Source organism: Sminthopsis crassicaudata, chromosome 1 (assembly GCF_048593235.1).
Source record: "Sminthopsis crassicaudata isolate SCR6 chromosome 1, ASM4859323v1, whole genome shotgun sequence".
Taxonomy (NCBI): domain Eukaryota; kingdom Metazoa; phylum Chordata; class Mammalia; order Dasyuromorphia; family Dasyuridae; genus Sminthopsis; species Sminthopsis crassicaudata.
In genome coordinates this window covers 438,429,270-438,444,913 of record NC_133617.1, presented here as the reverse complement: position 1 = coordinate 438,444,913, position 15,644 = coordinate 438,429,270, and the positions used below count along the sequence as shown (strand labels likewise).

General features: G+C 36.1%; 1 protein-coding gene across 1 annotated transcript in view; it reads left to right on the top strand.

The window, feature by feature from the left end:
• Positions 1–207: 207 nt before the first annotated feature.
• MUSK (muscle associated receptor tyrosine kinase) overlaps positions 208–15,644 on the top strand; it is a 211,357-nt gene continuing 195,920 nt past the window's right edge. The window contains exon 1 of the mRNA XM_074287325.1: positions 208–432. Within this exon, the coding sequence (XP_074143426.1) occupies positions 354–432 (79 nt within the window). The 5' untranslated portion in view covers positions 208–353. The remainder of the gene's footprint in view (positions 433–15,644) is intronic.

Here is a 15,644-nt window from a genome sequence, read left to right as displayed (position 1 = left end):
AATTTAAAAATGTACCACTGAGGTTAAGTTATTGTTTGGGAAAGGCATCTGGCATTGTATCTCCTGACATTTCTTAAAAGGAATTCTACAGGGATTTGCGTTCTCTTGTTCCTCCAGAATCACGTTTGCATACTGACCTAAGTGGATGCCCACCAGCTGGCCGTGTCCATCACACAGCCAAGTCTGTGAATTCCTGATTATACTTAGCCCCTGTGGAGCTTGTTGCACAGACAGTCCGTAGGAGGAGACCCTTAGTAACAAACCTGGCTTTAAAATGTAACCCGGAGGGGGGGCGTTTTCCTAGCTTAGCTCGGTGGAGATTTCTTCCCCAGCCCCCATCTTGGATTATAACCATGAGAGAGCTGGTCATCATTCCACTTGTACACATCCTTGCCCTGGTTGCCTTCAGCCTGGCCGAGAAACTTCCAAAAGGTTGGTTTGAACAAAATAATTTTCTTACATAGTTACTGTTCTAACTGTGTGTGTGTGTGTGTGTGTGTGTGTGTGTGTGTGTGTGTGTGTGTGTGCATGTCACAACTGCAGCTCAGTAACACTGGGTGTTCAGTCATTCTTGAGGGTTGCCTAGACTGGAGGACCAGAGGAAAGGGAAACTCCATAAATGAACATACCTGGTCTGCTTTTGGCTGGTGTGCCAAAATCTGCTCAAAGAATTCCTATTTCGTTTAAATTGCCACAGTAAGCTGAAGCAGGTAGACCTACTGTTGAAGCCATTTCCTTGATTGTATGAGCCAAACTTCAGTGTGCTTAAAGGTGGTAAGAGAGGAGGGTTTTATTTTTTGTTTGTTTGTTTGTTTTTTAACATGGTTAGCCATGGTGTATAGATGGATATACTGCTGGCTGGATTTAAAAGCCAGGAAGACCTTGGTTTGAATGCTGCTTCAACCACTTACTAGCTGTGAAACGCTAGACAAATACCTTACCCTTCTGAACATCAGTTTGTTTATCTGTAAAAAAAAAAAAAGTGATTGGATCCTTTTACCTGTAAAGCCTGTTCCAGGGAAAGGAACAAGAATTTAATTGGTGCCTATTGTGTGTCAGGAATTGTGTTAAGCACTTTACAAATATTATCTTTGTTTTCCAAATCAATCCTAACGTTCTGATGAACACTTTCCTTAAGTTCTTTCCATCTTCTGTAGTTCTTAAGATAATTTCCCCCTTCTAGTTGTACTTTCAAAAAGCAAAACTAATTATATTGAAATGCAGCTACAATATTTGTGAAACAAATATAAACCTTAATTAATATTAAACATTAAAAACTTACAAAAGGAAAGATTTAATTGAGAATGCCTTCTGGGACAGGATTTGGCTGAGCAGGAGAAGGCCCAGGTTTTTTTGGGTCATTCAAATACACCGGAAATAACACCATCTCAAGGGAGAGGAAAGCAACTTAAGAAACTGATGAGCACCTGTTACCCTAGCAAGAATGTCCACAGCCTGATCATTCCTAGCCAGCGATTTGTCAGGTTGGGGAAAGGGTTGGTTAGCATGTTGTGAAGTGCCAGAGGATCTTAGTAAATAGCCTCTGGTTGAGACAGACAGAAACAGAGACATTGGACATTCTAAAATCAGTGAATTTAGGGGCAAAAACAGATACTTCATAATGGTGAAGATTCTCGCAAAGATTGAGTAGGATGAATGAATACTAGAAACTAGATGAAACAGAAGGACAAATGGTTATGGAGTTTATTGCAAACCCACTTGAAAGGGATCTTTTTTTTTTTTTTTTAACAGCATTTTATTTTTCCAAATACATGCAAAGATAGTTTTCAACAATTACCTTTACAAAAGCTTCTATTCCAAATAGTTTTCCCTCTCCTCCCCTTACCCCTCTTCCCAAGACAGCAAGCAATCCAATATAGTTAAACATATGCAATTCTTCTAACTGTAATTCCATATTCATCATGCTGCACATGAAAAAGAAATCAAATCAAGAGGGAAAAAAAAAACATGTGAAAGAAAAAAAAACAAATAAGCAAACAAACAACAAAAAGGTGACAGAGCTATTTTTAAAAGATGTTTTATTTTGTTTTTGTTTTTTTAAGATAGTCTTTCCCTGACTTTCCCCCCCCAAAAAAAAAATGAAGGAAAAGGTCATATTTCTGTTTTGGAATAGTCTATTTTATAACATCCAAGTAATTTGGAAAGTAAATTAGAAGTTGCAGCACTTGAGTTCAAATTCTGACTCTGGGTAAGTGACTTAATGACTCTATGACTCAGTTTCCTCATCTGAAAAAAAAGGATGAAGTTGATTTGAACAACCATTAAAACAGGAGTTCTAAGCCTTTTTTGTTTCATTGACTCCTATGGCAATCTGATGAAACCTAGGGGCTCCTCAGAATAGTTTTAAATATATATAATTAATAGGATTATGAAGGAAACTAATTATATTGAAATGCAGATGCAATATTTCCCCCATTTAAGTTGAGGAACTGCTTCAAATCTATCAAGAGACCTATTGAACCCAAGTTCTCTGAGGCTTCTTCTGGTCATTAAGCTGTTGCTCCCTTGATCCTAATATCTTTACATACAGGGCAAAGCAGCCTGAGAAAGAGCCTCTATTATAGTGGTTCAGCAGAAATGTGGGAGTTGCAAAGTTAGGAATGTAAACTGAACATAATCATCTCACTGAGAAATCAGGGCCCTCCTCTTGAGTCATATATCTATAATACTCTTTTTAGAAAATTCCAAATGTTATAAATCAAATTCCTTTTCTCAAATATGCTTCTGGTGTGGAGGATAATAGATAGAAAAATTTGATTGGCATTGGTTCATGCTAATACTTCCTGAATACATCACAGATGTTTAATACTCATGTGTATAGTGTTGAAGATAGGCATATTCTTATTTGTGCTATTTTAAATCATGGAGCAATCTAAAAACTTCCTGATTGTATCTTAGTTTACATGTCACACACAGGATATCCAGTTATAACACAGGTCAGGAGAGGCCACATTCATTTCTTTTAACTTCATAGATCTAAGATTTAGTTAAAATTTTTATGTAGACATTCAGTAATTTTAGATTGCAGAAAGTTTTGATTTATAGTTTATGAATTTTAAAGTTTGGCTCCTTTCTAGAAAAACAAACCAACTCCCTTTGGGAATTTACTCAAAGGATGGGAAGAAAATGGTGGTACAGATGAAATGCTGATTGGGCTATTGTTGTAGAGCATTCTAACTTAAAATATTCTAAAGAATATCTTGTTATTTTTGTTTTCCTTAAATGACAATTTAAGATATATTTGGAAGATTCCAAAAATATAAAAATACTATATAAATATAAAGAGATATTGTAAACTTTAATTTATCTGGGTTTTTCATACTTTTCTCATCAAGCTGTCCCCCTGCCAAAACATAAATCTGATAAAAAATGAAGTGAATGTGTATTTTCTTTATGAATACAATATACAGTTCTGAGCATACATATTTTGAAAGTGTTAACTCAACAAAATAGAGGTGCTTGAAAAATGTTTTATAGATAAAGTAAATAAAAAATTATCAGTTTTAACATAACTGATAAAAACTAATTTTTTATTCAAAATTTTCACAATTAGTTTCTCTCTAAACTGAAGATAAGGAAGGTTAAATTAAATAAACTGTATTTCTGGTATGATTTTTGTCTTTTATCTAATATTATTACTATAATATTATGAGATTTGTAGAAATAATTGGAAATATGTAGAACATATTAAAATATTTTTGGTTAATTAGATTAAAAATTCTGCAATTATTAGATGTTTCTTTCCCAGAAATTCATTCATTTCTTTGATTGTTAATATGCCTTTTCAAATATGTAATGTGGTATTCTTTTGTAAAGGGAATCAAGAGCTATCGTAAAGCTCTTTTAAAAGGTACTGTAAATACCTTTTAATGTGGGACAGACATGTTCTACTTCAAATATTCAAAAGCATAAATCAATGCTAATATCAGTATGTATTTGATCCTAGATACCCAAAGCGAATTTTTTTTTTTTGCAAATGACATTAATTGATCTTAATTACATTGGCCATAATAGCAATTCTTTTATATAAGAATTTTTAAAAATCCAATTCATTTTCTAATACAAGGCTCTTCATGATGTCCATGTTAAGTCTCAGGTCTTTAGATAGACTTCAGCAGGTTTAATTAAGAACTTAGATGGATTTTTTAAAATGACATCATTTCAACATAAATAATTTCTTTTTTAATCTTAAGAATTTTATGAAATATTTAAGAAGATCTGTAAAGTAGTTCATACTTTTTACCAGATGGCTAAAAAGGTTCCGCTCACTCTCACGTGGGCTCTCACTCTTGCTGTCCTTCTCTGTGCACTCTCTCTGTCTTGCTCTCTCTCTCTCTCTCTCTCACACACACACACACACACACACACTCCTGATAACAACAGTATAAGAAATGAATCTTGTGATCAATCCCCCACTTATTATTTACTCATAAAAATTATTTACTCATAAATTTCAGAATTTGGGATTCTATTAGCTTGAATAAGCATACACAAGTTCTCATGTAATTCATTCATGTACACTCCACTCCAGTTTTTCAAACATAATACACTTGACTAAGTCTGTGTGGCCTCAGCTGTTGAAGTCCAGTACATCAAACACTTAATGGATGCTTTAAATCTGTGTCCATTGAAAGAGTTACTTCATTGTGTTTGTGGAAACCCAGTTGCTATGATCACTGCAGACCTGAGGGAGACAAGAGAAAATAGATGAAATGTATCTTGATTTCTTTAAGTTATATTAGGTGAGCAGAAATAGATTTAAAAATGGGAAAGTATGAGGGTGTATAGAAACAAGAATGGGAAAATATGATCATTACAAGGATAATAAATACAAAATGGGGTCACTTAAAATCATTCCATTTGTCATACACTTACAACTTGTTATCTGCAAACATTATACAAGTTATTTAGTGAATTAAAAAAATCAGAAATAAAAGAATAGGATGTCAAGTCCTATTCATTCACACTTGCCAGTATTATTTCTTTTCTACTCTACTGGCATGAAGTTAGTTCATTCCTATGTCATTTCTCTACTCTTCTCAGAACTTCCCATGTGCCTTTCACATTGCTTTCTCTCCAAGGCATCCTTCACTCTAATGTCTAAATAGTTCACAGTGTTTCACTGACTGCATCTCTTCTCCAACCCAAAATTTCAATTGGTTTCTGACTTATCAAACAAAATCTTTAGCTTGGACTTAAATATTCATAGATATTTGATTTAGAGCTAGAAGAGACCTTAGCTCTTCTTTTACTGTTGAGGAAGCTGAATTCTTTGACTTGCCTGAGGTCATGTAAGTGAAAAGTGGCAGGGTTAAGAGCCTGAACCCAGGTCTTCTGATTTGGAATTCAGCCTTTTCCTCATTAATCTTTCTACCTTATGTTAAAGTCAAATAGAATCACTCATTTACCTCTCTAACATCAAACTCTGTACATCTATACATTTCCTTGTGCTTCTCTTCCATGCCTGCCATCCCCTGAGCTTCATCTCTGAGTATTGAAAGTCCGACCTCCCTCCAAAATCCAACTCAAGTACCAACTCTTTTCCATGATACTTTTTCTCATTGTCTCAATTCATATTTCTCTTGCTTCAATTTTTTTTTACTTCTCCTTTGCACTAATTACATTCTAATTTATAATTATTTGTGCACATCTTTACATGTTAAGGTCCTTGAGGCAAAAGACTGCTTTTTTTTTCTTTTCTATCGTGTGTGTGTGTGTGTGTGTGTGTGTGTGTGTGTGTGTGTGTGTATTTCTCCAGCTAAAGGCCTTCATTCAAAAACACTTATTAAAAGCCCTTTACATTCAGGGAAAGACTCTGGATGTTCAAACACAAGACTGGAGTAATTTCTGGTCTCAAGTGCAGATAAGTCAATGTAAAGAAAGAAGGGAAGAAAAAGCATTTATTAAGCACTTATTATTTGCCAAGAACTGTACTACTTGTTGGTCAAGCAAATAAAATAGCAATGCAATACATGATCTCAAAAAGCTCACACTAATTGAAGGAGATGACAAATATAGGAATGTTCAGCTGTAGGGCAGATACCAAAGCAAGTAATGTTTGAGTGTCTGAAGGGCATAGCAGAAAAACAAATAAGGTCCAGAGGACTTTAGGATTCAGTAGCAGCGTTGGTTAGTTAATTGGTTGTTGTACTTGGTTCTTAAAGAGAACCAAAATGACAATACTATATTAGAGTCAAGTTATAGTGTGTCTGACTGATCAGGGCAATATGAACTCAGATTGTTCTGCCACTGATCAGGCACAAATAGTTCATACGAACATTTAGGATAAATTCTGTAACTTTGTACATCTTGCATTTCTTTTGAGCAGGTTTTCTGTATAATGGATGGTTACTCCTTATTCATTCAGTAGTTTGTGAGTAGCCATGTCTGCTCTGAAGGATAGGTAGCTTAAGTGTCCTGGCCCACCAATGAAAAGGAAGCACTACACCTGAAGGTCTCAGTAGAGCATGGATTCTGGATCCCACAATGAGGGGAGGGGGGAGACAAATGTATTATTAGTCAAAAAGATCTCCATTGGGTATTTGGGCAGCTGGAGAAAAAAAATTTCTCTGTCTTTTCCCACCAATTATTGTCTATTCCTGAGGATGCAAAGATGGTGTCTGAGTACTCAAGGGCAGGTCTGGATGGTTTCAGAGATTTTTAAGGGAGATATCTTAAAGGAATTGGTGCTGAGTTGAAAAAAATGAGTCAAAGAGATAGTGGTAAAGAAGTACATTTCAGGGATGGGAACATTATATAAAGCATAGAAATGGAAAATGTGAAAAACAGGCTGAAGTAGCCAGAACTTAAAGCATGTAAAGGAAGATAATAAGAAACCAATTTAGTGAGTAGAATTGGATCTAGACTGAAGGGCTTTAAATGTCAAAGAGAAGGAGTCTGTATTTTATCCTAGGGGATTTCTCAAATTTCTTGAGCAGAGTAGTGACAGTCTTACCTGTGCTTTACAAGCAGTGCTTATAATTGCAAGGTACTTGATAAATGTTTGATATACCAAATGGAATCCAAAGATTAACCATTGGCCTCCAGTTCAAATGTCAGCTCTGCTACTTATTGCTCCAAGACTATGAACAAGTAAGTCCCTTAACCTCTGTGGACCTCAATTTCCTCATTTGCAGAATAAAGTGGCTGATCTAGGTAACCTCTAAGTTCTCTTCTAGCAGTGGATCTATGATTCTACATATCCATAATGAAAATCTACTAAATAAACTTGTGAATGTGCTTTTATGGTTTTTAATTTTCAATTTTATTTCTTTCCATAAACAAAATTAATTTTCTCTCCTCTCCCTTCTCCCCTCCCCCAATGAAAAAAAAAAAAAAGAAAAGAAAACTAAATCCTTATTACAAAAATGTATAGGCAAGCAAAACAAATTCCTGCATTGGACCTATCCAAAACAAACAAAGTCTCAATTTGAACCATAAATCCAATACTTCTCTTTTAGGAGTTGGATAGCATTAAAACTGAAAAGTATTGTTTAATCTCTGACCCTTTCTCATAATAATAATAATTATTATTATTTTTTTTTTTATAAGTAGGTTTCATTTATTTATTTATTTTTGAGGCTGGGGTTAAGTGACTTGCCCAGGGTCACATAGCTAGGAAGTGTTAAGTGTCTGAGACCAGATTTGAACTCCGGCTGGTGCTCTATGCACTGCGCCACCTAGCTGCCCCCTCTCATAATAATTAACCAGAGACTACATAAAGTCATTTCATCCTTTCTAATATGATTTTAGAAAGATAGTGTCATTAAGTAGAAAGAGTACTTAGATTTGGGCATCATTTAAATCCTTTTTCTAACACTGTGTAGGCCCGGATATGTCACTATTCTAAGCACTGGAACTGGGATGAAAAGTGCTCTATAGATGTAATTTGCTAGAGAAATGGTAATTATCATCAAGAGAAATTAAATAGCGAAACAAAACAAAATCTTTTCTTAAGTGTAGCCCAGTATGCAAGCTTCCAGGGTACACATGTAATAGCAAAACATAGAAAACCAAGAACAAGGGAGGTTTCACCCTTCTGATCTACCAGAGATTTCCAGGTTCTTGGAGTTTGCCATAGGATAGGGCTTGTCAAGTTGTGCTGTATTTCTGTCCAGAAATACCCTGGTGGTGGCGTTGTTGTTGTTGTCCTTGTTTGTTTGTTTGTTTGTTTGTTTGTTTTAATGACCCTTATATAATCTGTTAATTAATGTTTAAAAGCTGTGTGATCATGGGCAAGTTACTTAATTGCTACTGCCTCCATTGCTTCATTTGTAAAACTGATATTTTTAATAGCAACTATCTCCTAGGATTGTTTGGGAAATGATTTTTCAAATATATGCAAAGATAATTTTCAATATTCACCTTTGCAAAACCTTGTGTTCCAAATTTTTCTTCCTCTCTTCTTCTCTTTCCCCTTCCCTAGACAGCAAGAAATCTGATATAGGTTAAAACATGTGCAATTCTTCTAAACATATTTCCAAATTCTTCATGCTGCGCAAAAAAAAAAAAAAAAAAAAAAAAAAAAATCATATCAAGAGAAAAAAAAACATGAGAGGGAAAAAAAAGCAAAGAAACAACAACAACAAAAGGTGAAAATACTCTGCTTTGATTCACATTCAGTCTCTATACTTCTCTTGCTGGGTGAGGATGACGCTGAACACTGCAAGTCTATTGGAATTGCCTTAAAACGCTACAATAAGAGAAGAGCCAGCTCCATCATAGTTGATCATCACATAATCTTGCTGTTACTATTTACAATGTTCTCTTGGTTCTGCACACTTAATTCAACATCAGTTCATATAAATCTTTCCAGACTTTCCTGAAATCAACCTGCTCATCATTTCTTATAGAACAATGATATTCCATTACCTTCCTATACCAAAGTTTGCTCAGTCATTTCCCAACTGATGGGCAAACACATTTGAGAATAATGTAAGATAACATTAACAAGTGCTTTGTAAATCTTAAAGTGATATATAAATGCTGCAGTCATTGATAATGACCTTAACTAGCTGCCATACCATAAACTAGTTTTACTAACAAAATTGCTGTTATGCCCTGAATAAAAAAATTATTATGGCCACCCCCTCTTTGCCATTAGGACTGGGAGAACTGAGTCTGGAAAACCTTGAAGCTCTGACCACTTTACATACCATTGGGTCATAAACTCCAAGTGCATTATCTTGGATACTTCCCCCTCTGTTAGAGTATTATCCCTCCCCTTGCTGTCTCCAGACCAAGATCTTCTTATCTTAACCCCTATCCTATCAGGATTAAGTTATGATCCTTTTTCTGGAACTATGGCTTGTCCACCCACCCAATGTCCTTTCCCCCCTTATCTTAGATTGTTTCCCCTATAAGATTGTATACTCAGTTTATGTATTCTTTTGGTAAACCCTAATTAGCTAAAACCTTATGCTTCAATTCCTGGGGGTCAGAATGATTTGGACATGAGTCCCATCCAGTGGGCTAGCCTAAACTCTCCACATTAAAAGATTAAAAACCAATCTCTGTCTTATTTCAGTTTTTCTGGTATTATACTGTGCTCAGGTTGACTACATGTAGTTTAAAGAGTCCTAATACCTCTTCCACAGTAATTATTAATTCAATAAAATTCAACGAGTATGTAAGTGCCTACTATGTATAAGGCACTGTGCCATGGATATAAGGATAAAACAGAAACAGTTCCTGCCCTCAAGAGGCTCACAATTTCCTGAAAGCATATTGTTGAGTCATTTCAAGTGTGAGACATTTTGTGACCCTATTTGGGATTTTCTTAGCAAAGATACTAGAACGGTTTGTCATTTCCTTCTCCAGCTTATTTTATAGGTGAGGCAGGGTTAAGTAACTTGCCAGAATTACACAACTAGCAAATGTCTCAGGCCTGATTTGAATTTAAGATGAGTAATCTTCCTGACTCTAGATTTGGCATTTTATGCAATGTACCATCTAGCTGCAAGCATAAACCATACATAAAAATGCAAAGTAATTTCAGGAAGGAAATACTGGGAGAAATCCTATTAAATGGTATATGACTTTCAGTGGGAATTTGAAGTCTCAGAAATAGTCCTAATAGTTCACATTTAGACAGTGAGGAAAATACCTTTTTCCTTTCTTTTTCTTAGGCTAGCACCTAAACCATTTATAGTCCTACATCCCCAGAGCACTAGAAGGTTAAGTGACTTCTTAGGGTCACATAGTGTGTATCATAAGTATCTGTTCACAAAATTTTGCAAAATAATTTATACATACATCTTTCTTTATCATGTCCTAAGGAAAGAGTGATTATCTAGGCAGAGGTACGGTAACAGAAAGCAACATGTCATGTATGAAAGCAAGATATTAGCTAATTTGACTAGAATTTAGCACATGGGCAGAGGAATAATGTGCCATAAGTTTAGAGATATTGTGAAGAGCTTTAAAAGTTGATTTTTAAATAAATTTTTAATAAAAGTGTACATTGTATAATTGGATAACACATATTCTAAGATATTTAGTATATATCTTATGGACATGCCCAAAATGTAAAGTATTCAATTCAATTGCAATGTAATGATTTTTATTAGTTTTTCTTAGACAAGCTGAGATAAACAGAGTTAAAGGATCAATTTTTTAGAGAAAAGATTTAATTCCAGCAAACATGTATTTACTATCCAATTCTTCAAAATGATATAATATGATCTAATTGATAGAATGCTTAGATTTGGCCTCAGGAAGACCAAGGTGCAAATCTCTCTTCAGAAGAGAGAGCCCAGTGGTTAAAATTTTGAATATGGAGTTGGGAAATCCTGAGTTCAAATTCTGCCTAGAGGGTGACCCAGAGCAAGTTTTTTGCCTGTGTTTGACTCAGTTTCATCAATTGTAAAGTAGGGATTTTAAAAGTACCTATCTCCTAGGGTTGTTGAAAGGGTCAAATGAGATAAGGTTTGTAAAGCACTTTATAAAACTTAAATCATTATGCAAATCTTATCATCCGCAGCAACTGCAGCAGCTGTGTGACTGATAGAGTGCAGGGGTTCCAAAATGAACTAGGGTTTTGTTCTGGTGCTGTGAGTTGTCTCAAAAGAATCTGTAGCCTTAGACTCCAAATCAAGAGGCAAAGATTTTATTAAACTGTTGACAGTGGACTAATTTTCAAAAGGGAGTTTAGCATTTAATAGGTGGAGAGATCAGGTTAAGTTCCAAAGCATAAATTGTCTTTAGCAAGGGGGAAGACATACAGGGTACTATGCCATTGGCTGACAGGTTAAGTACTCAAAAGGAATTGGCTAAAAAAAGTAGGTATCAGTGGTTCTTTTATGGGGGGAAAAAATAACCTGGGGCAGATTTGACATGTATAATTTAGCTCTCTGACTGAATAAAATAAGTGTGAGGTCATGTTCATTTTGTCAATGCTAGGAATTTAAAAGGTCCACAGAAGAACAACAATGGAGCTCACTTAAAGCCAAAATAATCCTATCCATGTTCTTCCTTGCTTGCCTCATAGAGTAGCTTTGGGAATTGTACTAGGACCCATTGCAACAAAGGACTACTTAAACTTAACAGTCTTCTCCTGTCAAAGCCCCTTCCTCTGCTCCCACCTAGCTACTAAGGGATATTGCTATTTTTTGTTTATTCTTTTTTTTTTTTTTTTGGAGGCTGAGATTAAGTGACTTGCCCAGGGTCACATAGCTAGGAAGTGTTAAGTGTCTGAGACCATATTTGAATTCAGGTCCTCCTGAATTCAAGGCTGGTGCTCTATCCACTGCGCCACCTAGCTGCCCCTTTCTGTTTATTCTTGAAGAGGACTGTGACACTGGGGAGATGATGCCATGATGTGAAAGTGAATCAGATTTAAGTGGCAATAGGCTGTGCAAGGTTACCTGTTTGACTATATAGCTCAGAACAACTGGAGATGAAGTGGGAGACATTGATTGGCCTTTGTAAGAAAAAGTTTTGCTTAGGTCTAAGTTTGACTGAGACATCTCTCCCCCACCCCCTAATCAGTGATTAAACCTATTTAAGGGGGCAGCCAGGTGGCGCAGTGGATAGAGCACCAGCCTTGAATTCAGGAGGACCTGAGTTCAAATGTGGTTTCAGACACTTAACACTTCCTAGCTGTGTGACCCTGGGCAAGTCACTTAACCCCAGCCTCTGGGGAAAAAAAACAACAACCTAGAAATGAGGCACAAACTGGCTCCCCTCAAATAAATAGACAATTAGGGGAAAAGCATTCAAAGTTCTGGCCAAAACAATAATTGCTATTTACATAAACTCTGAGCCAGTGGGGGCCAAAACAAAGACCAAGTGGACTTGATCCAAGACCTTCTGTTGGCCTATCAATGAGAACCAAAGTGATTTGGGTTTAAGGTACAATCCTTAAAGTAATCTAGCCTTTGAACCCCAAAATATCAAGAAAGGAAGAAAGCAAGCTAGTTAGCTGTGCTGCCTGCTCCTCTGGGGCAGCTCTTGCTCATTGAAGCTGTTATTTGTCTTTTCTTCTCAAAGAATATCATAACATCAGGGTGATAATGCCACGGCATGCAAGTGAATTGGAGTGAGTGAGGGAGGGCTGTGCTAAGGACTAAGGATACAAAGAAAGGCAAAAGAGTTTTGCCTCCCCTCTCACCCCAATAAATATAAAATCCTTATCTTTGTAGAGCTTATGTGTGGAACACACAAGTACATAAATAACCACAGTCCAAGACAGGATATAAACACCACAGTCAAAGTACAAGGGAAGTACTTTAGATGAAAGTTCCATTTGAGCTTGGATCTTACAGAAATAGTATCTTGACCTTGAAGAAGTGACTTTAGTGGTAAAAATTCCATCATTACAGCCTGTTTGATAGAAGAGATATATTAAGGCTTATCTATCAATCCTAAGGTATCCATTTAGAAAATCACCTATTGTTTTCCTTGTGTGGTTTTAATTACATCTCAGACATCAGCAGCACCATTGAAATCTATAGGAAAGAATCGAGCACAAATGTTAAGAAAAAATTGCTCAGTTTTGAATGTAATAATCATACAACATTCTTGACATGAAAGAGACTCAAAAATAAGAAAAGATCCAAAATGAATAAGAATACCTCATAATATTAAAACCATGGTCCCATGACACTGCTCTTATTTTACAAAATACTTCAGCCAAACTGGGCCATTTGTCATCCTGTGTCCAGATCCAGTATTTTCCATCTCTATGCCTTTAGTCACACTGTTCCCTATGTCTGGAATGTCCTCTCCCTCATCTCTGCCTTTTGAAATCCTACCCATCTCAGCTTAGACGCCATCTCCTTCATTATACCTTCATTGATTTCTCCCAACAAGAAATTTTATTTTCCTTTCCAACCTTTCCTCCATTGTTGATATTTAGTTCAGCTTTTCATCTGTGATATGGTTGTCATATAATTGTAGCTAATATTCCATATTTTTTGTATCAAATCTTCCCTCCCAAATTGTAAGCTCCATAAGTGAAGGTGCTTTGCTTTAATTAGTTCTGTTACCCTGTATAACTATCACAGTGCTTTCTTTGTACACAGTAGGGAAAGAGATTGGACTTGTGATTCTTTTTGTACACAAACTCACAGGTAAGAAAACTACCTCTACCAATGTACATTGATATTTTCCACAAATTTTCTTTTTCTTTCTTTCTTTCTTTCTTTCTTTCTTTCTTTCTTTCTTTCTTTCTTTCTTTCTTTCTTTCTTTCTTTCTTTCTTCCTTCCTTCCTTCCTTCCTTCCTTCCTTCCTTCCTTCCTTCCTTCCTCCCTCCCTCCCTCTTTCTTTCTTTCTTTCTTTCTTTCTTTCTTTCTTTCTTTCTTTCTTTCTTTCTTTCTTTCTTTCTTTCTTTCTTTCTTTCTTTCTTTCTTTCTTTCTTTCTTTCTTTCTTTCTTTCTTTCTTTCTTTCTTCTTCTTCCTTCCTTCCTTCCTTCCTTCCTTCCTTCCTTCCTTCCTTCCTTCCTCTCTCTCTCTCTCTCTCTCTCTCTCTCTCTCTCTCTCTCTCTCTCTCTCTCTCTCTCTCTCTCTCTCTCTCTCCCTCCCTCCCTCCCTCCCTCCCTCCCTCCTTCCTTCCTTCCTTGCTTTCTTCCTTCCTTCCTTCCTTCCTTTCTTAGGCAATTGAGGTTAAGTGACTTGCCCAGGAAGTGTTAAGTGTCTGAGGTCAGATCTGAACTCAGGTTCTCCTGACCTCAGGACTGGTGCTCTACCCACTACCCCAATTAGCTGCCCCTCTATAATTTCTTAGAAAGTTCAAAGCAGAGATATCAAACACTTGACATGCTCTGAATAGAGCTAAAATCAGAGTAAAATGTAACTGGGAAATATTTAACAAAATAAATAAAAATTAAATAGAATATAGATAATGTTAATATATGACTAAATCCACATGGGACTTCAAGGATATGAAATGGACTGACATGAGATAGACAGCTAGGACCAGATTATTCAATTTAAAGCATCATTTATTAGCTGGCTGGCGACTGAACCCCCCTAGACAGGCTAGTAGAGATCAGCCCCGAACCTTTAGTGAGGTACACTTTTAAGCGCATTTGCCACATCCTGGTACAATCTTGCAGTTATAGATTTCAGAAATCACTGACACAGTTTCTAGTTTACAATGGGGAAATATCTGGATGTGAGCACACAACAGAACCTGTCGACATGTTTTGGAATGTTTTTCTGACTCTGTTAGACACACACTTCTCCGAAAGTCTAGGGTCTCATGAACCGGGGGACAGGGCCCAGTCTGAACATAACACTTCTCTTAATTTAGTTTAAGCAACATTTTCCTATAAGCCTGAGGGCCCTTGTCCCTTGAAGAATATCAAGGGACCTTATGGTTCATAGAGTTTAGTGGCTCCTGTTTATTTTGGCTCTCGACACCCCAGCCTACAACATCTGGAAATTAAACATTTTGTCCTTGATACTTCAGCCAGAGGCAGGTCTTTATTTCAGGTCTTTCTTATTTCAAGGTCAGTTCTCTATGCTGACCTTGGCATAGTATGTGGCATAATATGGATTATGCAACATCATAAAATATGATCATATATAATATTAAAATAATAATAGCTTGTATATAGTTCTTACTGTATGCCTATCATTGTGCTAAGTACTTTACAAATAAGCCCTGAGAAGTAGATGCTCTTATTATCCCAATTTTGTAGCTGAGGAAACTGAGGCAAAAGGTTAGGTGACTCATCCAAGATCTAACAGTTATTAAATATCTGAGGGTCATATTTGAACTCTGGTTTTCCTGGCTCCATGCCCAGTGAGTTACCTATTGAACTATCTAGCTACCTTATGAATGAAGGAATGGTTGTTATAATTTAGACTAGATCATAGGCAATATTGAAAATTCACTTGAGCTTTTTAAAAAATTCAAAAAAGGCGTTTCTTACTATAGGAAATTATATTACTTATTCAAGCTCTCTTGGGATCAAGATCCAAGACTACTGAATTAGTATAATAGTAGTATTCTTGATATGCAATGTACAATCAATCAAGAAATACTAAGGAGGAATTCAGTACATGATGAACACTCTAGTGATACAAAACTGGAACTTACTTACCTTTGCACGTCCAACATTCAAATATACAGCAGTTATTGAAGATGGTAGACACTTAATAACAATGATCTGCTATG